This window comes from Sorex fumeus, unplaced genomic scaffold (assembly GCF_029834395.1).
Source record: "Sorex fumeus unplaced genomic scaffold, SorFum_2.1 ptg000010l, whole genome shotgun sequence".
Classification (NCBI taxonomy): domain Eukaryota; kingdom Metazoa; phylum Chordata; class Mammalia; order Eulipotyphla; family Soricidae; genus Sorex; species Sorex fumeus.
The window spans coordinates 33887909-33913877 of NW_026606067.1; the positions used below are offsets into that span (position 1 = coordinate 33887909).

Below are 25969 nucleotides of genomic sequence, written 5' to 3' on the forward strand. Positions count from 1 at the left end.
AATGAAGCTATTACTCTGTGGAGTACAGAGCCACAAAATATTCTCATAACTAGAATCTTCTTGAGTTAAGAGCAAGATTCTGATAACTAGGGGCTGGAGTGATAGCACAGCGGGTGGGGCATTTGCCTTGTACGCAGCCGACCCGGGTTCAATTCCCAGCATCCTCTGTGGTTTCTCTGAGCATCTCCAGGAGTAATTCCTGAGTGCATAAGCTAGGAGTAACTCCTGTGCATCGCCAAGTGTGACCCAAAAATCAAACAAACAAAAGTTCTTGTAACTAGTATCAGTGCCAAATTACTAGTGCAAAATAAGGTTAGTACAAAATTGTAGCACTGTAGCACTGTCCTCTCGTTGTTCATCGGTTTGCTTGAGTGGGCACCAGTAAGGTCTCCATTGTGAGACTTGTTAGTGTTTTTGGCATATCGAATACACCACAGGGAACTTGCCAGGCTCTGCCGTGCGGGCGGGATACTCTCGGTAGCTTGCTGGGCTCTCTGAAAGGGACAAAGGAATCCAACCCGGGTCAGCCGCGTGCAAGGCAAATGCCCTACCCGCTGTGCTATCGCTCCAGCCAGTACAAAATTATTAACACTAATTTTATTTAATCTATTAGATTAATTTGGATATGCCTTCTAAGGGAGATGAGGAAATTGCGATGAGAAATTGGGTTTCTCACATAGCCACTCTTTTTGTCTCTTAAGTAGATTTGAACTTACACGATTTACTAAAGGCAGTGCAGGTGAAGCGCGTAACTGTGTCAGGTTGTTTGGTGTTCAGCTGTGTGCAGAAGTTTATTAGTTTTAGTCATTGTCAAACTTTCCATTCTTTTTCTTTTCCAGGGATATCATGATAAAACATTTTGAACCTTCAATTTCCTTTGAGGGCCTTTGCAATGAGGTTCGAGATATGTGTTCTTTTGACAGTGAACAGCTTTTCACCATGAAGTGGATAGACGAGGAAGGTGAGTGACCAGGAGAGGGGGCGGAGTGTTAGCACTGGTATTAAGTGCTATCCTGTCATTTGTTTTAAAAATGTAATAAGAATCTTCATTAATATAAAGGGCGAAGCGGATGTTAGAAATTTGTCCTTATTTTTCTTTATTTAAAAGTTGAAGAGTGGTGGTGGAAAATTTTGAAATCATGGTGGTTGGAAGATGTAATGGTGGTGGGATTGGTGTTGAAATATTGAATGTAATTAATTACTGTGAACAACTTTATGCATATAAAATTTTTTAAAAAGTTGGAGGGTATGTGTTTGTATTTGTACAATCTCTTTATGAATCCAAGTAGTGAACTTTTCTTGACTTTTTTTCCAGCAATAAGCTAATCATCTCATAATAAGAAACTTTTATTTTAAATTTGTTGGTCCTCATTTTCAGAAATTACCTTTAGTAAGTTGATACTTTTATTACTGTAAAAATGTCATGGAATAAAAGTGTGATAATTTTAAAGGTAGCGTCAGAAACTCAACCTTTGTGTCTTTTGTTCAGAAAACATATTGATAGCATTTTCTTTATTTTTTTGCTAGGAAATTACATCTTGTCTGTTTTGAACTTATATGCCAAATCCATCTCTCTATAAAGACAAACTGAACCTTTGTTGTTGTTGTTTTGGGGCCAACCCAGCAGTTCTCTGGGTTTATTCCCAGCAGTGCACTCAGGGATCACTGCTGGCAGGCTCAGAGGACCATTCGGGTGCCAGAGATCAAAGCCAGTTTGGTCCCCAGCAAGGCAAGCACCCTGTCCCCTGTACTGTTTCTCTAGCCCCCAAGACAGCGTGTCTTGCCATAGCGGTGTGCAGCGTCTGTTGATAGATGTTTTCTATCCTCAAACTCATAACTCCATTGAAAGATAGACATGTGAATAGCATACGCATTCAAGCAAAATTTAAACAAAAAAATTGATTGTAGAAATGCCTTGAAATGCAAAAGAAGCAGCATTTGGCTGCAGAGATAGCTCAGAGGTGCATGCTTTAGGGATGTCTGGATTCCATCCCTAACTGTTGCATGGCTTTAAGTAACTGGATGTTACCCCGCCCCCCCCAAGCCCCCCAGCACAAGACAAAACAGTGGCATCTCCCTAGAATTGCTGAGATTTGTAAATTAATCTTGTAACAAAGATAAGGTGGGTTTTTTTTTTTCTTGTTATTTTGTTTTTGAGCCATATCAAGTGATGCATAGGGGCTATTCCTGGTTTCTTTCTATCCAGGAGGTTGCTTCGCTAGATAACGCTGGGGGGGGGGGGGGGGTCAAGCTTTGCCAAAGCCTGGGGATAGAACCCAGGCTTCCTAAATGCAAAGCTTGCACTCAGCATGTTGAGCTGTCTCTCTGGCCCACAAAGATAACGTTTATAAAGTGGTGGAAGCGAGGGCAAAACTTGACTTGCAGTGAAGAATGATTATGAAAAGGCACAGAGATATGAGGACTGTGTATGAGGGAAGGTCAGTTCTTCAGTCTAAAGTGGTAATCTACAGGCTGGAGTCTTGCTACCCAAACTGTGTCCTGTGAAACTTATTAGGAAGAGGGACCCTTGCACCTCATCGTAGTCTGTTGAGGTGAGTTGCATGCTTATTACTGTTCAAAAATGGGACTAGCTCCTGAAAGATTTTTTTTTTTTTGGTACCTGAGGGTTGAACCCAGGACTTGTACAAAATATATATGCCATGCCATATCCTGTTGAGCCATATTCTTCATACCTGTCACAAAAAATCTTTTATAGATGATATTATACTTTTTTATTTGATGAAATATTATTGAAGTGTAGATAAAATGATGCCCTAAAGGGTCAAATTGATAGCTCAGCAGTCTGAATTGTATGCTTTGCCTGCAGGCTCCTGAGCACTGTCCACTGGCATGCAGATGACCCCCATCCCCACACCACCCCAGCACGCACATGCGCGCGGGCACACACACACACACATACACACACACACACACACACACACACACACTAGTACAGAGGATATGGCCATTTATTAGTTTCGCTGCTTTGTTTTGTAGATACTCCTGTTGGCCTGTCTTTCTTCAATTAGCAGCTGCTATTGACATGTTTGTGTGTCACTAGTTTTTTGGGTGGGGCCACACCCAGCTCTGCTCAGGGCTTCCTTACTCTTGGCACTAAGCTCAGGGATCATGCCTAGTGGTGCTTGGGAGAGCCAGTTGGAGTGCAGGGACCCAACCTCGATCAGCTGTGTGCAAGGCAAGTGCCTTACTCACTGGACTCTTGTTCTCCCTGACTAGTTCATTTCTTTCCATTGCTGAGTGATAGCCCGTTGTGTGAATATCCCATAGTTTATCTAATTTGTTGCTAAACATTGAGGTTGTTTTTGGCTAATACACATAAAAGTACTTTGACAGTCTTGAATATGTCTATGTATACTTGATTTCTTTTTATTTTTATTATTTTTTTAAATTTTATTTTCCCCTTTTTTATTATTTTTTTAAATTTTATTTTCTCCTTACACTCTATATAAACAAACACTATGGCTTACAGCTGTTCATGATTTGTTACATTCAATATTCCAGCATCAGTCCCACCACCATTATATAGTTAGTTTCTTTCTTGATAAAATATCTATAGGTTCAATGATTGGATCATATGGTAGGTACATAATTTTTTTGTGTTTTTAATTATTTTTTTGCAGTGCCAGTGACCAAATCCAGGGTCTTACACATGCAAGTCATGAATTCTACTATTAAGCAACATAGCTCACACTTGTGTAGATGTGCATGTTTTAGAATATAAACTAAGAAAAGGAAAACATTTTAGCAGGTAATGATTAATTTATTGAAAAGCTTGGTTTAAGCATCTGCGGTGGTAACTTAAGCCTTAACTTCTGACTCAACACGGATGAAAGTAATGTTTAACAGCCTGAGGACTGTGGGAGTCAGCGTGCTCGGAGATCCCCATCTGAGAGGGATCCCACGTCTCACATCCTTCACCCCGTGGGGTTTCCCTTATCAGGTTGCTTCATGGAGGCATTCAGACTGTTTCACTTTCACAATTCTTTCCCTTTGTGCTTTCAAACAAGTCAGCACACACCGAAGACTACGTGTTCATACTGGCTAGTGTAATTCTGATTTGATGAAACTCCAGAAGTGAAAGTTAAGGGATGGGCCTATATAAAATTTTCACCATCTAGAAAAAGGAAGCCGCAAACCTCAAACTTGTTAATGCGACTGGGCTGCTGAAAGGACAAACACCTCAGAGCCACCGGGTAGGGTTGGGGAGACAGTTTAACAAGCGGAAGTGCATGCTTTGCCTGCTGGAGCCCCGGGTTCAAATTCCAGGCATCACAAGTTTCCTTTGGTACCTGAGAGTCTTCTGTTCTCGTCTCCCAAGCAACGAGTGAGGAATAAACCCCAGCACTGCTGGGTGTGTCCCCCAAACCAAAATTACACACACACACACACACACACACACACAAGCTCTAGCATTCTTAGAGAATTTATTTATGTTCAGTGCAGTGCCACTGTTTGGTTTGGGTAAAGCAATGATTTTCACAAGTGATATACATGTTTCGTACCTGATACCCAGATGTAGGCTTACAGTGGGAACATCCTGTAAGTCTGTGAGACTTCAGCAGCACAGGAGTGTCGTAGTGGTGTCTCAGGCGAATGGTGGGGATGCCAGCTTTGATTTTGATTTTAAGTTGTGTTAATTCTTTCAAATGTGAGGCACCGGATTCAGCTGAAATACCTAGAATCACCAGTGGATTAAATTTATTTCATGTTCTGCATTTTGTCAGGTTTACTCATGCTAATTAAATCTTGATGTCCACTACTTTAATTTGCCTATTTTAAAAAAGAAAGGTTTTGTTTTTGTGTCACACCTCGCGTTGCTCAGGGCTTCCTCCTGGCTCTGCACTCGGATCATTTCTGGTGGGGCCGGGAAGCATGGGGTGTTTGGGGTCTTACTGGGTTGGCTGTGTGCAAGGTAGGCACCTACCCGCTGTGCTCTCTTCAACCTCTAGTTTGCTTTTAGAAAATATTGTGGGACCTTATCTCTCAGCGCTAAGTAGCTTAGGGCCACGCTTGTTTTGTGATCCACACTGTTGGCAGTCAGGAAACTACCCAGTGCTGGGGATCCAACTTAGGCCTTATGCGTGCAAACTCTGCTTCTTGAAACCACACCAGACCCTGCTTCTTTCTTTTTCACAGATGAACAAAAAAATGAATACACATTAAATGAATAAAGACCAATGGTTAACTTACATGTTTCTTTTTTCAAATTTATTGGACCGAATAATATAATCTTGAGTCTATTCTTGTCTTAGAGGTGAATATGGACACTTGTAGTACAATCAACTTTGAGAAATAGATTTCCCCCCCGTCTTTGTTTCATAACTCTGATTGGAATGTTTTGCTTCTGAGCTATGTGCTCTGCCTCATTGCATGTTGAATACTTCACCTAAAAAGGTAATACCTGGAACAGAGATATTCAGTCCAATAAAAACAAGATAGATTTGAAAGTACATAACCTTGGTGACTAACTCTCACTTCATGCTTCCTTGTAGTTATTAAAAAGTATCAGTGTCTAGTTATATATTAAAAGCAGGCGTGTGCCTGGTTTGGGTTTCAGTCAATAGCGAGAATACACTAATCTGGCAAAAAGCAAAAAGGAGGAATTTTTTCCAAAACCAACAGAGCTTTCAGGAGCTAGGCAGATAGGGCAGTGTATTTAGCACATCCTTGGCTTGCAGGAGGCCTGGATTGAATTTCCTCCACTGCTGAGGGTGAGGCCGCCCAAGGCACCAAGCTGGCAGTAACCTCTGTGCACCACTGATGTGACCCCAAGACCTGGGGTGGGGGTGGCAACCCAATGTAGCTTTAATGATTCCTGTCTTTGTTTTTTGTTTGGCTGCCCCACCTGAGGTGCTCGGGGCTTGCTGCTAGCTCTGTGCTCTGTGACACCTCATGGTGGTACTTGGGGAACCGTATGCCTTGCCCACGGATTGAACTGGGGTCAGCGGCATGCAAGGCAAGCACCTTAACCCCTGTATTATCTCTCCAGTTCCTGTATTGATATTTTTAACAGTTGCTTATTCATGACTTTCTCTCCAAATAGAGCAGTCATTCCATAATGAACCTAGTACACTGAAAATAATAGATATGTGATCTTTTCCCCAAATCTTTGCAGTATAGGTAATAACACTTTTCACTTAGGAGAAAATTGAAGCAGAAGGTCACAGAGGAGACCTGGGATTTGGAACTTGAGAGAAAACTTGACTGCACCGACATCTCTGACATATTTTTGATGTTCCATTTTTATTATTTTAATTTTATTAAAAAAATGTTTCTTTCTCTCCCTGGCTTCCCTTCATGATCTGGGGGAAAGGGGCTGTGGGGAGACACTTGCTCCAGTGCTCAGGGGCTATTTCTGGCTCTGTGACCCCTGGTGGTTGCTCTGGGGACCGTGTGTGAAGCCAGGCTTCAACCAGGGTTGGTGGCATGAAAGGCAAACACCTTAACTCATGTACTTTCCCTGACTCACCGTTGTCATGGTCATTCATGTTCTTGCAGGGATGGAGGTAGGTGGTGCTTGCATGTTTCCAGTTGTGTTTGCTGGGGTTGCACGTTAGGTGTGATGCTTGCACACTTGCTGCTTACTGACAATTAACTTTTTGCTTGTGGTGCTTTGAGTGCGTTCTTGTTCAAGGCATGAAGGTTCTGGGATGGTTGTGCTCACACACGTACTTGGCAGAGACTGTATTCCTGGCTGTGCACCTCACCTCCATCCCCGTAGCTAGCAACTCCTTGCTCTGCTGGAGATGATCCACATTAGAGCTGCCAGGCTTCCGCAGCTGAGTTTCCTGGATCTCACTTGACACAGGGATTGGAATTCATGACAGGCACTGTAAGGCCCCGCTCTGTTCCTCTCAGCCTGTTTCTTCCCTTTTGTTTTGGTTTTGTTTGGGGGCCATACCCAGCTTTGCTCGGGTCGTTCCTTGTGGGGCTTGGGTACCATATGATGGTGGGGGTTGATTGGGGTTCGTCGTATGCAAGGCAAGCACCTCAACCCTTGTGCAAACTCTTTAACCCTTGTACTGTCTCTCCAGTCCCCTAAAGCTCTTTTTCAGTTTTATTTTTTTCTTTGTTTTGGCGATCAGAACCTTGGTATTGCTTGGGCTTACTCCTGGCTCTGCATTGAAAATATGTGCAGTGCTGGCACTGAACCACCATGAGCCACGTGCAAACAGGCTCCTAAACTCTTGTGTTTCCCAGCCCCAGACCTCCCCTTAAAGGTCTGGCTCAGACAATTTCTAAGAAGATAATTTGTTAATGTAATATTTTTATCATAGACAATATAAGAACTGGCTAAATTTTCCCCTTTTGTTCCTGGAACACACAGGCATCTAATAAAAAGGTTGGCACGAACTAAGGATATATCTTTTTGGTTTGATTTTTGTTTTTGGGCCATACTTGGCAGTGCTCAATGCATACTCCTGGTCCTGCACTCATTTCAGCCGGGCTTGGGAACATACGGGGTTCTGGGCCTGAACCCAGTTGGTTGTGTGAAAAGGCAAGTGTCTTTCCTGCTATACTATCACTCCAGCCCCAAGATAATGATATTTTTTGTCCAAGATATAGCACTGCACTGTCCTCCCATTGTTCATTGATTTATGCTCGAGCGGGTACCAGTAATGTCTCCATTGTGAGACTTCTTGTTACTGTTTTTTTTTGCATATCTGATATGCCACGGGGATCTTGCCAGGCTCTGCCATGTGGGCTAGATACTCTCCGTAGCTTGCTGGGCTCTCCGAGAGGGACAGACAGAGGAATCGAACCCAGGTCGATGGCGTGCAAGGCAAATGCCCTACCCGCCGTGCTATCGCTCTGCCTGTCCAAAATATGGTTGTGCTCAGGGGCTCATCTCAACTCAGTTACTGGGAGACTATGCAATGCCTTGGATCTAACTTGGGACTCTTGCATGTAAAGCATGTGTTCTAGGGGTCAGAGGTGGTACAGGTGTTAAGGTACTTGTCTTGCACACTCTTAGTACCTGTTCAGTGTCCACTATCACGTGTAGTCCCCCAAGCACTGCAAGGAGAGATACCCGAGCAGAACCAGGAGTGAGTCCTGAACACTGCAGGGTGTGACCCCAGAAGGAAAATAAGAACAACCAAAAACAGTCCTTTGTGCCCTGTCTCTGGCGCTGAAGTCTTTAAAACTTTGTGTACCGTAAGGAAATTGTTTACATCAGAAATTTTGTATGTGTTTATTGAGATGATAGTAATAAAAGTTCGGGGCTTTTTGGTCAAATCTAAGAATTCCATAGGCCCACTATTTCTTTATGTAAATTATGTTTTGATAAATCTGATGGAAATAACATGCCATGTTACTGACATAAACCATGAACTAATGCTTTGTTCTAAAAATATAAATAAGACTCAATATCAGAAGTTTTGTTAGTTTGCTTCATCATGTCATTGAATGTAATAAAGGAGAAATTAATCACCTGGGGGAGGGAACTTTGTACAATTCTGTGCCATGAATCTAGAATTATGGGTAAAGATTTTGAAATTCTCTTAATTTTTCATAAAGCCTTATAATTTTTGTAAAGGTAAAGGTAAAGGCCCTCCCGTTGATCGTCGATTTGCTCGAGCGGGCCCAGTAACGTCTCCATTGGAGACTTTGTTGTTACTGTGTCTGGCATATTGAATACTCTCGGTAGCTTGCCAGGCTCTCCGAGAGGGGCGGAGGAATCGAACTCGGGTCGGCCATGTTGGCCGCTTGTAAGGCGAACGCCCTACCCGCCGTGCTATCGCTCCAGCCCATAATTTTTGTATATAAGGTTTTATATGTACTTTGTGTTCAATATCCTTGGTGTTGCTTTGTGGGTAATTTTTTCTTTCTGAATGAATTTATTTTTCTTTATCAACTCCTGGCGAATGACAGATAATATTAGAACAGTTGGAAAAACTCTCAGCTCTTCTTTGTAATTAAGGAAATCAGGAGCTATCTTTAAAAGTGGTCTGCGGGGCTGGAGAGAGAACAGTGGGCAGGGTGCTTGCCTTCCATGCTTCTGACTTGTATGTGATCCTCGCACCCCGTTTGCTACCTGAGCCTCATCAGTAGTGGTTCCTGAGTGCAGAGCCAGGATTAAGCCCTGCTGGATATAGCCCTAGAACAAAAACAACAAAAATCATGTGGCTGTCCTAGATTGCTCGGGGCGTTCATAGCTCTTAGGATGTTTGATGCAGGCAGTGCTGCAGCAGAATCACCCAGGGTCAGAACACGGCGGCCAGGACACATGTCTTGCACGCAGCTGACCTTGGTTCAATCCCGGCATCTCATATGGTCCCCCCCGAAGCATGGCAAGAAATGATCCCTGGGTGCAAAGCCAAGTCATGAGTAAACCTTGAGCGCTGCCAGATGTGTTCAAGAAAGCTAAAGTGGAGGAAAAGTGATTCAGTCTTAAGAAGTCACTTGCAGTGTGAGTTTGGTTTGCTGGATATTGAATTTATTTTTATTATTTACAATTTTAGGGGAGAAACTGTAGACATATTAACACTAGTCACCAAAACTAGATTCTAATTCTAATTCACTAAACTGATTAGCGAATCTAGGAAAAGTTTAGTGTCTGCATTGAAAAAGGACAGCAACAAAGTTACATGAATCTCAGCAGTAAGCACTTGCCTTGCATAGTCAATTTCTGGTACCACAAAATTAAAAATAAACAAAGTCTGAATTTTGAACTAATGGTAAAGATTTTTCCTGTTTGTTTTTGCACCACACTCAAAAATGCTAAGGGATTAATTCTATCTCAGGTCAGTGTTCAGGGGTTAACTGCTGGCTTTGCTTGGGGAATCCGGCAGCGCAGGGCTTGAACCCAGGGCTCCTGCAGAGAAAGTAGATGCTTCTGCTTTGTTCTTTTAAGAATTTATTTTTATAAACTTGTTCATAATAGTTCATTACATCTGATATTCGAACGGCAATTCCACCCCATTGCACCTTCCCACCACCATATTTCGAATGTTTCCACCCCAAATCTCAAGCTGTGCCCCGCCCCCCCCGCAAAGCAAAACCAAAACAGTTTTGTATTGCTTGTTATGAATAATCCACTAAAAATGGTCCAATACAGTTTTTTTAGAGGAAAGCGTATGAGGATTGTTATATTTCATCCTGGAGCCATTAAGCCCTTGTATAAGAGATTACTAACATGTTTGTTGAAAGTTGAGCTTTGTGTGCCTTCGTGTGTGTGTGTGTGTGTGTGTGTGTGTGTGTGTGTGTGTGTGTGTTCCTCTCCTCCCCATCCCCCCAATGAGATTGGTTGGTTCTGGTTCCCTTCTACTTTAAACCCCGTCAGATGCTGTGTGCCACTCTTGGCATATCAGTGGTGCAGAGTGTGAGAGTAGCGTGGCCGTGCGCCCCAGGAATTCTAAAATTTAGAAGATTTTAGAATATTCAGCAGATTCGCTGTTGAGCTCTGAAGGTTTTTGGCTGCCGGGGCTCTTTTGGGACAGGGAGGGGAACTCACCCACCCGGCTCTGGGTTGGTCTGGATATGATAGCCTGGTGCTGGGTCTAGGGTTTATCTCTGCAGCATGTGCCTCTGCTGTTGGCGCTCTCTTCCAGTTCTTGTTTTTGGTTCTTTCGGATGTATATTCAGCAGTTTAAACTGCAGAGTTAGTTGCCTGTGTTGCAATATGAAAATCACTATGGCTGATTTATTTTGGGCACCTCCCAAGAAGTGCTCAGGCGGCTGCACCTGTGATTCTTAGCCAGCCAGGCCAGCGGTTAAGGCCTGTGGATGTGAAGCCCCTCAGGAGTGCCGAGGGCCTCTACAGCTGTACGTGCTGATGCTCAGGGGGGTCCAGAGGTGCCCCTGGTGTGCTTGGGGGACAGTGTGGTGCTGGGAGTTGACCTGCTTAGTTACATGCATCCAATGTCGTACTGTCACAAGACCCCTATTTGTGTGTGTGTGTGTGTGTGTGTGTGTGTGTGTGTGTGTGTGTGTGTGTGGTTATTTCACCATATACTCCATTCCTACCATTTGTGCACAAGGGTTCTAATTTTGCCAGTTTTCCCCATAGCTTCCCTCCCCCCCCCCCCAGTGCCATGCTCGAACCTTCTGCTTCCTCCATGGTAGATGGAAACTATTCCAGGCTCTCCTCCCTGGTCTAGCACTTGTAACTTTTTGTTTATTAGACATTTTGTTTGTTAGATAGGCGTGAAGCACTATGACTAATTTGCATATTCCTAATGAGTTTTGAGATTGAAACCTTTATGCACATACTGGCTTCTTGCTTTTATGCACATACTGGCCTTGCTCATTAAAAGCAATTTTGTTGTTGTTGTTATTCGAGTTGCATTGTAAGAGGTCTTTCCATCTAGGTAGCCACACCTTATCAGTGGGTGTAAGTTACCATATTCTTTTGCATGCGTTGTCTCTTCATTGTGTTCATAGTGTCTTCTGATGCATGAAAGTTTGAAATTTTGATCTGTACAATTTATTTTTCCTTATTGTGCTCTTATTGTCTCACCCAAGACTGTCATGGAGCTTCCTTACTCTGTTTTCTTCCAAGCATTTGTAGTAGTTTTAATTCTTAATTTTAGGTCACACCTAGGGCCTCACCCATGTAACAGGGATCTGTTGCTGAAGCCACATCCCTGTCCTCTTTGGCCCATTTTAGGTGATTTTGTTTGTTTGTGGGCCACAGCCAGTGGTGCTCAGAGCTTCCCCTGTGGATGTGAAGCCCCTCAGGAGTGCCGAGGGCCTCTACAGCTGTACGTGCTGATGCTCAGCGGGGTCCAGAGGTGCCCCTGGTGTGCCAGCTGTTGGACAGGGGTTGACTCTGCGCAAGGAAAGTGCGCTATGTGCAGTGCTATCGCTCTGGCCCTGCCTTTGGCCGTTTTGAATTCATTTGTGCTGTAGAGATTTAACTTGATTCTTCTGAAGATGCTTATGTTTGAATATCTGATTGTGAACTTTCGTCAGTTTTTATTGATTTATAATGGTATTTTGATTGTATTAAGGAATTGTGGTACAGATTTCAGAGATTTGGAGAGGAGGATATGAAGGAGAGTATGAAAGTGAACAAAATTTTGTAGATTTGAAAATTTCCAAAATAAAGTGTTGAGAAGTTTGCGAGCCAGAAGAATGGCATTTTAGAATCCTAGACACAGTTTCTGTAATCAGAGCTCTTAGATGCTATAAAGTTAATTAGAATAAAGACAGAAAAGATGGCATACGTTGCAGTAGCTTTTTTTCATTTCATTTGAATTTTATTTTTATAAAGTTGTTTACAATAATTCATTACATTGAATATTCAAACACCATTGCAACTTCCCACCACAATATTTCGAATGTTTCCACCCCAAATCCCAAACATGCCCCCCAAAGCAGAACCCAAACAGTTAATTTTGTATTGCTTGTTATGAATAATCTGCTAAAAACAGTCCAATAAAGTTTCCTTAGAGGAAAGTGTGTGAGGATTCTTGTATTTCATCCTGGATCCTTTAAGCTCTTGCATAAGAGATTACCAGCATGTTTGCTAAACGCCATCAAATGTTGTGGGCTTCTCTTGGTACATCAGTGGTGTGGAGTATGAGAGGTCAGGAATTCTCAAATTCGGAATACGAGTATACAGCAGATTCACTCATGGGTGAGGCCTATGTCACTCTCTTCCAGAAGCTTTATTTCTGAGTTTCATAATCATAGCCATTGATGACATGAAATCGCGCAGGGCCAGTTTGTGGATGTGAGTGCCAAACTACTGGTAAACTTGGGAAATGGGGAGAGGAGGCCCATTCCCGCTCCTAGTGGGCTTGGAGATTTTAGTCACGGTTCCCGCATACTTGAGTTTCTCTGCGGACTCACTCATGGGTGAGGTTCATCCAAGCCTGTGGAGAGCTGCCTTGAGCCTGGCTGCGATTGAGTCATGGAGGTTTGGGGCTGCCGCAGCTATTTTTATGACTTTGAATATAGTAGTCTTAGTGAGTGTGTGAACTAAAATCTCGAGAAATTTGGGAAGTTAACGTAAGAAAGAAATACAGAGAACGCGGGTAGGATCACTTTTTTAAATTTTGCTCTTTGGGTCACCTGGCGATGCACAGGCATTACTCCTGGCTCATGCACTCAGGAATTACTCCTGGCGGTGCTTGTGGGAACCATAGGGGATGCTGGGAATCGAACCCAGGTCGGCTGCGTGCAAGGCGAACGCCCTACCTGCTGTGCTATTGCTCCAGCCCCAGGATCACTTTTGATATTAAGAAAACTTGTCTCTAGCAAATCGAAAAGTATGTAAACTTATACCTTAAAAAAAAACAGCAAAACTATGAGGTGAGAAACAGGAGACCCTCTTCTTCCATACCTGCTCCCTCTCACCCATCTCCTGCAGTTTCAGTCCACAGTGTAGCTTCTGAAGAGAGGGGACGGGAAAGAAACTTTTCCAAGGGAAACTCAAACGTGCCTTTGCTTGAGAAAAGGAAACAAAAGAAACGAAAACCAAACTGAGACGGACTAATGGAATAATGCTCAGAGAAGAAAAGAAGTGGGAATTCAGCAGCCGAGTTGGAAAGAAGAATAGAGACACTATTTCTCTGAGAAAGGGAAGAGATGATCACTTGTTCCCCCCCTTCTCAAATAGAAGACTCAGCTGACAGTGATAGTCGTTTGAATATAGTGATGGTGGCATCCAGAGAGTGTGGTGGTGTTCTGCGTAACCACTGCGTAACCACTCGAATGAGCAAAAGAATGACTGTGGACCCAGCTCATGCCTTAAGTATGCTCTAATGACTGTGTCATTGAGGAATGCAAAGAGACATGCCATCTCATCAGCTGCCAGCAATATGACTTGTTGACTCAGGTGTTCCTTCCTTTCCTCCACGTTTAAGTTCACTAAAACTGCACTCGCGGGCCATTCGAATAGGATTGCTCTTCAGTACGTTAGGAGCAGGGCTTCCTTTCTGTGACCGTGAACAGATCTCAGGTGAAGGAACATTTTGACAAAGTGATTACCCAGAGAACGCTAACCAACCATATTATGCTAATAGAACCATTTTCATGTCATCTTTTGAAGAAACAGGTAAGTGTAGAGCTTGTTCCTGACCATTAGTCATTATGCAGAAATTATTTCAAAAGGTCACAGTAGTTTCTGTTTGCTATATTGCTATACACATGATCTTGAGAATTAAGTGATTTTTACTTATAAAATATTTGTCATTTGTGAATTTCACAGAATATTTTACACACAAATAGAAGTCATGCAGAAATTCGATTAAGTAGGCGGACGTTTTTCCTCAGGTTTTTCCTTTTTATTTATAACTGTATAATTTCATGTAATGAAAGTTGCTTACATTTAGAGGATTTGAAAAGTGACTTTGTATTTTTGTATTTTTCAGGAGACCCATGCACAGTATCTTCTCAGTTGGAGCTGGAGGAAGCCTTCAGGCTTTACGAGCTAAACAAGGATTCTGAGCTCTTGATCCATGGTAAGGAAATGATCATTTCTTGCTTTTCCAGAGCTGCAGTTCTCTCTGTAATAACTGAAAGAATTAGATGTAAAAACAATCCTAGGGCCAGAGGGGTAGTATAGTAGGTAGGGCATTTATTTGCCTTGCATGCAGCCGACCCACATTCAATCTCTGGCATCCCATGTGGTCCCCTGAGCCCACCGAGAATAATTCCTGAGGTCAGAGCCAGGAGTAACCCCTGAGTACCACCAGGTGTGACCCCCAAACAAACAAACCAACCCCTGTGATCCTGTTGTTCTTTTCTTTGGGGGTAAGGGATGCAGCTGGCTTTGGGCCATCGCCTGTGGTACTTAAGTTTTATTCCTTGCTCTGTGCTTAGACATGACCCCTGATGACCCTTGGGGGACTATATGTGGTAGCAGTTACTAAATTGGGTTGGCCACAAGCGAGGAAAAATCTTTGTGTACCCTTTCTCTGGCCTCTGATGTCTGTTTCTTAATCTTTTATCTTTTATAGTTATATAACTGGGTTTTACTAAGTTGATAAAATTCCATCTGCCTCTTACAATCTTGAGATTTTTTTTTTTTTTGGTCGCACTTGATAGTACTCAGTATTTACCCTGACTCTATGCTCAGGATCACTCCTGAAGGGCAGTGGGGACCATATGGAGTGCTGAGGATCGAAACCCAGTTTGGCTGCGTGCAAAGCAAATGCCCTACCTGCTCTGGCTCTGAAATTTGCTCTTTTTAACTCCTTCGTTGGTAAAAAAATGTAGTCATCTTTCAGTATTTTACAGCAAAACGTAATTTAGAAATTTAAAATTCAGAGACTAAGTTGAGGAGATGTCTCAGTGGGGTGAATACTTTGCTTGCAGGAGGACTGGATTTAATCTCTGGTGCCACTCACAAGCGCAGAGCCAGGATTAGCCGAGCATCACCAGGTGGCACCCAAAACAAACAAACAAATGAGAATTGAGAACAAAGTAGAACCTAAACCATCACCTTATAGTCTAATGATGTGTGCAAATCACTTTGACATCCCGTTTTTTATCATCGATTATTCATCGATTATCATCGGTTATTCATCAATTTGCTCGAGCCAGCGCCAGTAACGTCTCCATTTGTCCCTGTCGTATGCTAGTGTAGCCCACTGGCGTCTGCTCATTCTAGGAACACAAAGAGCCTCAAACCGATCGTTCAGGGTCTTGATGAAGAAGTCTGATCATCTCGTAGGTGGGCGGCCACGCGATCTTTTGACGTCCCATGGAATGCAGTCAGTAATGGCTCTAGTCCAGCTGTCCTCTCCAAATCTCATTACGTGTCCAGCCCATCTGATTTTCAATGCCTTGGCAAATGAGACAGCATCCCTGATTCTTGATCATCGACGGAGGTCGGAACTCCAGATTCTTTCTCTCATTTGAGTGAAATGTGATACTCCGAGCATAGCTCTTTCGATTCCTCTTTGGGAGACCCGAATACTGTTCTCATCCTGTTTTCGTAGGGCCCAGGTCTCTGAGCATATGTTAGTGTAGGAAGAATGGTGGAGTCGAAAAGATGTGCCTGGAACCAGAGGTTCTTCGTCCTCTTAGCTGTTTCTTCGACGCTCTCGAAGGCGTTCCAAGCCGCTCTCTTCCTTCTGCACAACTCAGGTGCCAGGTCATTCGTCATATTGACTTCTCGACCTAGGTACACATAACTGTTGCTTTCAGAGATGTTCATTTTGTTGACAGTTAATGGAACACTAGGAACGAGACCATTTCTCATAAACATTGTTTTTGTGAGATTCAGCTACAGTTCAACCTTCCCACACTCACAGTCGAAATCGGCCAGCATTCATGCAGTGGGCTAATGTTTGATGTTATTAGAACGATGTCATAAGCGAAGTGGAGGTGGCGTAGTTGCCGACCGTCTCTCTTCACTCCCATTGCTTCCCATTCCAGTCGTCGCATGACATTCTTGACGGTGGCACTGAAGAGTTTTGGTAAAATGGTATCACCCTGCTGAACCCCTCTCTTGACATGGATGATCACTTCTTTGTAGAATGGTGAGATCCTGGTAGTGAATCTGTAATACAGCTCATGGAGGATCCTGATGTATTGACTTTGAACGCCCTGTTTGGCTAGAGCTTCTATGACCACTTCAGTCTCAACAGAGTCAAAGGCCTTCTTTAAATCAATAAATGTTAAACAGAGTGGCTTCCCGAGAAACCTCAGTGAGCTTAGTTAACCTGTGGATATGGTCGATCATGCTGAATCCTTTGCAGAACCCGGCTTGCTCACATGGTTGTCCTTCATCTCGTGTTCTGCCAGTCCTACTCAGGATGACTCGAACAGCTTGTAGATGACAGACAACAGGCAGATCAGGCAATAGTTGCCAATGTTTTGGATGTACAGTCCTGCTGGTTTTCCACGGGGATGGAACCTTGCATTCAGACAGGTAGCGTGTGAAGAGTTGAGCCAACGTATTGATGAGTACTGATGGCAGGTTCTTCAGGTGTTCAGGTCTGGCCCTGTCTGGGCTGGGTGCTGTTCATTTCTTTACCGATGAAATGGCGTGTCAGATTTCAGAAGGGAGAATGTTGGGAATGACATATCCATCCTGCAGAATTTGGTATGGGGGGCAGGTGGACGTGGCTATCAAAGAGATTCAAGTAGAAGTCATAAATAGTCTTTGATATTGCCCTTCTGGAAGATGTCCTAGATCCATCAGGACGTCGGAGAACAGTCATCTTGGTCTTGTAGTTGGCGAAGGACAGGCGGACGTTGTGAATGCTTTTCCTGGATTCTGCCGCACTGCCAGCACTGCTGCTCTTCTCTCTTTGAGGTCTTCCTTTATCGCTTCTCTGCACTGTTTTGGGAGCTCGGACATTCGCTTGTGGTTGCCTGAGGCATGCGTCAAGCCACGTTGGTGAATGAGCTCAAGAGTTTTTGAAGACAGGTGTCTTTTTGTGGCTATCTCTCTCTCTGCGTTCCTCGCACAATCATGTATGCAAATAATGGCCACCAAATAATGTCTTGACTGTTCTTTCTCTGATTTAAAGGGTAATAGTGAAACCACTTGCATAGTCATTGTAGATATCAGTGTGGTTAATGTCAGTAACCTGCGTAGGTAGACAGTGGTACAGAAGACGAGGCCTGAAACTAGAGATCATTTCATTAGTATACTGTAGGCCTGTATAAGAATAATAAATTTATAGCCCGAGTACTGTCAGGGGTCACTCCTGAGCTCAGAGCTAGGATTTATTATTCTTATTCCAGATCTTTGTTGTTTTCATTATACCTCTGCCTTCCTCAGATTTTTGTCATGTAGAACTACTCAGTTCGCTACTTGTAATTGCAGTACCATGATATTTTATATAACATTTTTTCAGTGGTTTAAGAGGTCAGACCTAAGGAACTCTCAAACATTTGAAAAATGATGTCCAGGGGCTAGAATGCCCACCTAACCCAGGCTTGCCTCCTGGCGCCTCGTGGTCCCCAGTGTATTGCCAGGTGTCCTGGGGCACTGCTGGGTGTGGCCCAGCCTGGGGGTCCCCGGCATTGCTAGGGTGACCTGGGTGTCCCCGGCAGCACAGAGCTGGAGCAGCATTGCATTCTTAGGCCCTTATATTTGCAGTCCCCATTAGCTGAGAATTCCTGGTGGGGTCCTCCAGATTGCCTAAGCACTGCTTGGGAAGACCCCTCCCCAAAATAGTAGTTGAAACAGGCATTTCCTCTAAATGAAACAAATTGTTTCAAAAGTAATACTTGCTTCACAGTGGAAATGGTACTGGGCCCGCTTGAGCAAATCCATGCACAACAGGAGAACAGTGACAGTGACTTGTGTTTTTAAAACAGTAGTTTTTTGTGTGTGGAGTGAGAGGCTAGAGTGATAGTACTGCGGGTAGGGCAAATGCCAGGTATGGCCCCAAAGGAAAATAAACAAAAAAATCGTTTTTTTAGTTTTTGTTTTGAGGCCACACCCATCAATGCTCTAGTGTTACTCCTGGCTCTGAGCTCAGGAATTACTCCTGGCTGTGCTTGGGATGCTGGGGATCAAACTTTATTGGCCACCTGCAAGACGAACACTCTCCCCATTGTATGATCACTCCCTTTTTTGTTTAACAGTTGGTTACCCCTCCTCCTCTCATATTCAGAATTTGACCTTGTAGTGATGAGCGATCATACGTAATCCAGTGTGTTGACGTCCTTGTAGAGCTGTAGAAGTCATGTCTTTTTGGTCAGCTCTTTCTAGAACAAAACGATAATGAATGGGGCTGGAGAGATAGCACAGCGGGTAGGGTGTTTGCCTTGCACGCGGCCAACCCGGGTTCGATTCCCAGCATCCCATATGGTCCCCTGAGCACCGCCAGGGGTAACTCCTGAGTGCAGAGCCAGGAGTAACGCCTGTGCATTGCCGGGTGTGACCCAAAAAGCAAAACAAAACAAAACAAAACAATGAATGCTTAAAGAAGTAATTGATTGATAGTATTAACAGTTTTATATAAGGTGTTTTCTTATTTAGAAATTTAAAAATTATTTATTTTGGTTTTGGAACACATCTGTTAGTACCAGGAACTATTCCTGGCTCTGTGCTCAGGCGTGATCCCTGACAGTACTCGGAACCATTCATACGTGGTGCCAAACATTGGAAACGGGATTATCCACACATAAAGCAGGGCCTTCCCTCCTATCAAGAGTATTGGAAAACACTGTCACTGTCCTCCTGTTGTTCATCGATTTGCTCCAGCGGGCCCAGTAACATCTCCATTGTGAGACTTCTTGTTACCATGTTTGGCATATTGAATACTCTCAGTAGCTTGCCAGGCTCTCCAAGAGGGATGGAGGAATCGAACCTGGCTCGGACAGGCTGCCTGCGCGCAAGGCAAACGCCCTACCGCTGTGCTATCACTCCAGGAGTATTGGAAATAGTTAATAATTTCTCAAAGAATAAGAAATATCAATCAGAGAAATAACTGGAACTGTAATTAGTAATGTGAGTTTCTAATGCACTGTTTATGGATCTTACTTATCTGAAAAATGTATGGAGCCTTGGAAAAGTGGATCCTTTGGAAAAACAATACTCATCACACCCTGTCTTCTACTAATTGAGGGTGAAATGAGACTGAGGAAATAACTCCAAGAGCCGCTGTGTATATACTCAGTACCTCGTGATTTCCCAGGGCATTGCCAGGAGTGACCCTCCAAAAAGGGGGGTCCAGTTGAAATTTGGGTCGCTTCACTTGATATTGGATTTTAAAATCTTTGTAAATTGTATGTTTTAAGTATGTTGTATTAATTTTAGTTAATTTCCTTTCAGTATTCCCTTGTGTGCCAGAACGTCCTGGAATGCCCTGTCCAGGAGAAGATAGTAAGTGTTTCTCTATATTACATCTTTGAGAGAGATTTTTTTTCAATAGTACATTGGCAAAAGTAAAATCAGAAATAGAAATTTTAATTTATTTTTTTTCTAACCTTCAGTCTTACTGTTCATAATTGCTTAAACTCTACTTTTGTCAGACCAAAATTGGCAGTTCTTATTTACTTCTTACATAATTGCAGAAACATAGGAAAGGAATATGATGTTGATCCTATGTTCTTTGTAGTTTTTGTTTTGGGTTTTGGGTTTGGGCTGTTGTTTGTGCTACTTCCAGTTCTGCTTCAGGGACCGTGCAGTGCCGTGTCTAACCTTAGCTTCCTGCATGCAAAACATGGACTCCAATGCCTTAAGCTATCTCTGCAACCCTTCTTCCTGTTTTTATTTATCTGTTTTTAAAATTATTATTACTATTGTTATTATGATTTTGGGTCACACCCAGTGATGCTCAAGGTTACTCCTGACTCTGCACTCATGAATGACTTGTAGTTATTCTAAATTCCTGAAGAATGTCGCCCAGATTTGGATTGGCATTGCATTGAATCTATGTAGTAATTTAGGTAGGATGGTCATTTGGCAACAATAATTCTTCAAATCTAAGGACATGGGATATTTTTCCAGTTCCTAAGGTCTTCTCTTAAGAATTTTATAGTTTTCATGGTATTGGTGTTTCAGTATCAAACTGTAACAAACTTCTTCTGTTAAGTTCATTCCTAGGTACTTAATGCTTTTGGATATTGTTGTTTTGTTGTTGTTCTTACATTTCTCTCTTTTTTTTTTTTTTTTTTGTTTTTGGGTCACACCTGGTGATGCTCAGGGCTGACTCCTGGCTCTGCACGCAGGAATCACTCCTGGCGGTGCTCAGGGGACCATATGGGATACTGGGAATCGAACCTGGGTTGGCCGCATGCAAGGCAAACGCCCTACCCACTGTGCTATTGCTCCATCCCCTCTTTTTCTTTTTAATTTTATTGAATCACCGTGAGGTATTGGATAGTGTTTTTTTTTTTTTTATTTGGCTTTTTGGCCTTTTGAGTCACACCCGGCGGTGCTCAGGGGTTACTCCTGGCTCTGAACTCAGGAATTACCCCTGGCGGTGCTCAGGGGACCATATGGGATGCTGAGAATCGAACCCGGGTTGGCCGCATACAAGGCAAATGCCCTACCGCTGTGCTATTGCTCCAGCCCTCTGGATATTGTTTTGAATGGAGTTTAGATTCTGATTTCTTTCTCTTCTAATTTATTATTTGCATATAGGAATGTGACAGACATAGAATATGTGTTGACTTTGTAGCTGGCTTCTGTGCTGTATTGATTCAGTACTTTTAGAAGCTTTTTAGTAGACTAGGGTTTTGTATGTATATTATTGTGTCCTCTTCAAATAGTGATAATTTGATGTCTTCCTTTCCAATTTGAATCCTTTTGTTTTCTTTGCCTTGCCTATTGCTAGGACTTCTAATACTATAGTATTCTAATACTATACTATACTATAGTATAAGTCCTCTTGCTAGGACTTCTAATACTATATTGAACATTAGTGGATATAGCTGACGTCATTACCTTATGACTGATCTCACAGAGAATGCTCTCAGTTTGTTACCACTGAGAATAGTGCTGGCTAGAGACACTGGTGCTGGGTAATGTACACCAGTTGAGGGATGGGTGTTGGAATACTGTAAGACTGAAATCCAATCATGAACAGTTTTGTAAGGGTCTATTTCACCAAAGAGTCTAAACTGAATTCAACACAATATATTCAATAAAATTAAAAAAAAAGTGGGAAAAAAATGAAGTTTTGTAAGGGTCCATTTCAGTGATTCAATAAAAAAAGCTTAAAAAAAAAAAGAAGAAGAAGAAAGCTGGCTGTGGACCTGAGTAGTAGTACACTTGCCTTTGCACTTGACTGACCCAGGTTCATTCCCCCGGCATCCCACATGGTCCCCCAAGTCCCACCAGGAGTAATTCCTGAATACAGAGCAAGGAGTAACCCCTGAGCATTGCTCGTTGTGGCCCAAAAACAAAACGAAGAATGATGTGCTGACTGTGGGTATGTTATAGATGACCATAACTATTTTGAGGATGGTTTTTCACCCTTATTTTGTTGAAGGTATTTTTTTTTTAATCATGAATGGTTGTTGTATCTTGTCAAGCTTTCTCTGTATCAGTTGATATGACTGTACAATTTTTATCTTTTCTTTCATTGATGTATTACATTAACTGATCTGTTTATGTTGAACCATCCTAGCATCCTTGGGATGAATTCCGCTTGAACGTGGTGCGTGATCTTTTATATATGCTCTTGGATTCAGTTTGCTAAGACTCTGTTGAGAATTTTTATGTCAGAGTTCATCAGAAATTTTGTATCAGAAATTCATCATTGAAAATTTTGTTCTGCTTTTCAGTTTAGCTGCAATTTGGAGGTGGGGAAGGCAGGGTGCTGCTGGTGCTTGTGAGGGTCACTCAGAGGCACTGGCAGGATTGTGCAGTACCGAGGATCGAACCCAGGGCTCCTGGAAGCAAGGAGTGTTTCCAGCCTGCCAGTCCCTTTTTCTAGCGCTCAACTATTGGTGCTCTGTGACTTCTGTTTGCTTTCTCATATTTTCTCTGCCCTTGTTGAAGTTTTCTTCCATTGATCTCTTACTCTAAGGAGCATCCTTAAGAATTGTTCCATTGGAGCTGGAGCGATATTACAGCGGGTAGGGCGTTTGCCTTGCATGTGGCTGACCCAGGTTTGATCCCCAGCATCCCGTATGGCCCCCTGAGCAATGTCAGGAGTAATTCCTGAGGGCAGAGCCAGGTTAACCTCTGACCATCACAGGTGTACCCAAAAAGCCACCCTCTTCCACCCCCCAAAAAATTGTTCCTTTGAAGGGAAGCATTAAACTGGGAGGAGGTGGTGCTGAAATGTTGTAAAGTATTATGTATGAAACCCTCTCAGTAATAGTATTATAAACCACTGTGCAAAAACTATATATCTAGACTGGTGGGAAGGAGGCAGAGGGGTGTGGGGGTATTGGTGGACACTGGTGAAGAGATTGGTGTTGTAAAATTGTATGCCTGAAACCTAATCATGAATTACTTTGTAATTTCACTGTGACTGAAAAAAAATTTTTTTTATTTAAAAAAATAAAAAATAATTGTTCCTTTGAAGTCCTTCATCAGGCAGTTTCGAAATCTCTGCATCTGAGGACCTTCCCAGGCCGCTGAATTTCTCCGTCTCTTCATCATGCTCAGTGCTGCTTACGGGCTCAGATGAGGGCCCACGTTTAATTCCGGACAGAGATTGTGGCTTTGAGTTTATCTTCCTGAACAGCTGCTGGGAATTTGGAGTCACAGGTGTCGGTGGTGGCATTTGGTCTAGCAAGATTGGGCAGTTCCGAGTGCCAGTAGCAGCTTTAGCATTCAGAAGGGTGTTTTGCCAGTGCCTCGTAGCTACTGTTGTGCCGGGCTCAAGGAGACCTGCGAAGTGCCCTGTGGGGCAGTGACGTGACATTGGGCACATGGGAGGTCCATGGCACCAAATTTGAGCAGGCCTGGACTCCGACCAGATATTCAGCATCCTGGGTCAATCATGCTAGCAAGTAGCTTAGGAAATTGTGTTTGGGGGGCCGGGGGAGGCAGTCATGCCTTCCGCAGCCAAATAGGAGCACAGTCGGCAGAATGTTCCAGACTGACTGGGTTTTATTTGAGAGGCATGTGCAGGGGCTGCCTCGAAGCAGATCAACATGCGTTGTGAAGAACAGAAGTGGTTGAATTAGGAGTAGGCAAATTTGATTCACCTCTTCGTTGCTTTGCCCTTCCTTGGCACTGGGTGGTCTCTAGGAAGTTGCTCTCCTCTCTTTCCCCTCCTTCCCTCTCTCACTGCCTCCCTCCCTCACTCTCAAGCACACCTTGATGCCCAGGGCCTAATCTCGTAGCTCTGAGCTCAGCCATCACTCCTGTTGGTACTGGGGACTCTAGGAGGTGCCAGGGACCAGCCCGTGTCTGCCCCATGCAAGGCAAGCACCCTGCCTGTTGTGCTATTTCTCCAACCCTCTGATTTTTTTATTCTCTTTTTTATTTAATCACTGCGAGTCACAAAGTTCTTCATGATTGAATTTCAGGTGTACAAGGCTTCAAACACGGGTCCCTTCACCAGTGACCACTTCCCGCCCCCAATGTCACTATGGCTTACAGGACTGTTACTGATAGGGCATCATGCCCTATCAGTCATGTTCCCTCCTTGCAGTGCTCAGTCTCACCCAGAGGGACACTTCTCCCTCTCTTGATTGTAGTGGCTTCTTTCCTATGCTCCTCCCCCCATGGTGGCAGGAGTCTTCCTAAGGACCCATTCTATTGCAGTCTCATTTGTTTATCTTTGCTTCTCCTTGCTTGGTCAGTGGCCCTTCCTTCCTTCCTTCCTTCCTCCCGCCTACCTTCCTTCCCTCCTTCCTTCCTTCCCTCCTTCCTTCCTTCCCTCCTTCCTTCCTTCCCTCCCTCCCTCCTTCCTCCCTTCCTTCCTTCCTTCCTTCCTTCCTTCCTCCCTCCCTCCCTCCCTCCCTCCCTCCCTCCCTCACACCTGGCGATGCACAAGGGTTACTCCTGGCTCATGCACTCAGGAATTACTCCCGGCAGTGCTTGGGGAACCATATGGGATGCTGACAATTGAACCTGGGTCGGCTGCATGCAAGGCAGACACTCTACCTGCTGTGCTGTCGCTCCAGCCCGGTCAGTGGCTTTTCATCCTTAAAGAAGCCTCTAGCTTTAGTGTCATGAGGATTCTGCCTATCCTTTCTTCTGTCTACACTATGGGTTCAGATCTGATATTGAGGTATTTATCCAATTTATTTAACTTTTGTGCATTGTGTTAGGAAGCGGTATGGTTTTTTTGTTTAGAAATCAAAGTATTCACCTAATTTAAAACTAAAAAGTAGTAAATCTCCTGTGTAAGTTCATTTTTTAAAAAATCGATCAGCCAGTTTTCTCAGTACCCCTTGTTGAGGTTTTTTTTTTTTGCTCCTTCACTGAGAACTGACCATAATCTGGATTCTCAATTCTATTCCATTGCTCTGAGGGTCTGTGTTAATTTTAGTACCATGTAGTTTTAATTACTACCACTTTGTAGTACAGGTTGAAATTGGAGAAAATGATGCCTCCCATCTCCTTTCCCCCAAGGATTGCTTTGGTTATTTCGTTATTTGGGGGGGGGGGCAGGGGGAGGACGAGTGTAAGTGGTATTGTTCCATATGAATGTCAGGAGTGTCTGATCTTTGAAAAATGTCATGGGGATCCTTGTAGGGACTGCATTGAATCTGTATAATGCTTTGGGGAGTATTTTGGGCTTTTCTTTTTTATAATTTTATTTATTGAATCACCCTGAGAGCAGTTACAAAGCTTTCAGGTCTAAGTCTTGGTCATACAATGAAACCCCCGTACCTTCACCCGTGCCCATTCTCCACCCCCAACAACCCCAGTATACCCCCATCCCACAACCTCCCCCTACCTGTGGGGCAGATGATTTCCACATTTCTCTCTCTACTTTGATCAAATTCAATATTTTGACACCAGACACACCATTATTATTTGAGATTTTACCCCAACACTCAGTTCTGCTGAAAAGGCAACAGTAGACAATTTGTTTTCTATTGCAGGCTATGAATAACATATGATGTCGTGTGGCTGCAGTAGTGGCCACGCAATTTTGAAATTCTGAAATTTTAACACTTAAATCTGGAGGGATTTCTGCCAAAACCTGCTGGGTTCCGAGATTTGCTCCTGAGTCTCTGGGATCATGGCCGTTAAGCATTTTGATTAGGATCCAGATAGGCCGTTCATGGGTGGCAACTTGGGGTCTCGTTGGGACAGGGAGGAAAAGGCTGGCTCCACCCCCATCCCATGAGGCACAGCGTGTCTCGTCACTGAGGGCCCAAACCTGACTGTCTGCTGGAGGATGGTGGCCACCGAGCCACCAAGGGGGAGCAGGCAGAGGGACAGCACCCTTTCCCCCCTGGGGTGGCCCGACGACAGTAACCTACTGTGGGGTCCAGACGCATTTCTGCCAAAAGCTGCTGGGTTTCAAGATTTGTTTCTGAGTCTCTGGGATCATGGCCATTAAGCAGCTTGATCAGGAGCCAGAGAGGCCATTCGTGGGCGATGACTTGGGGTTTCGCTGGGTTGTGGAGGACAGGACCGGCTCCACCCCCATCCCGTGAGGCCCTGTGT

General features: G+C 43.7%; 1 protein-coding gene across 1 annotated transcript in view; it reads left to right on the top strand.

Moving 5' to 3' along the window:
* PRKCI (protein kinase C iota) overlaps nt 1-25969 on the top strand; it is a 94202-nt gene that overhangs the window by 31485 nt on the left and 36748 nt on the right. Inside the window, exons 2-4 of the mRNA XM_056110694.1 lie at nt 840-961; nt 14343-14432; nt 19712-19762. Of these exons, the coding sequence (XP_055966669.1) occupies nt 840-961; nt 14343-14432; nt 19712-19762 (263 nt within the window). The remainder of the gene's footprint in view (nt 1-839; nt 962-14342; nt 14433-19711; nt 19763-25969) is intronic.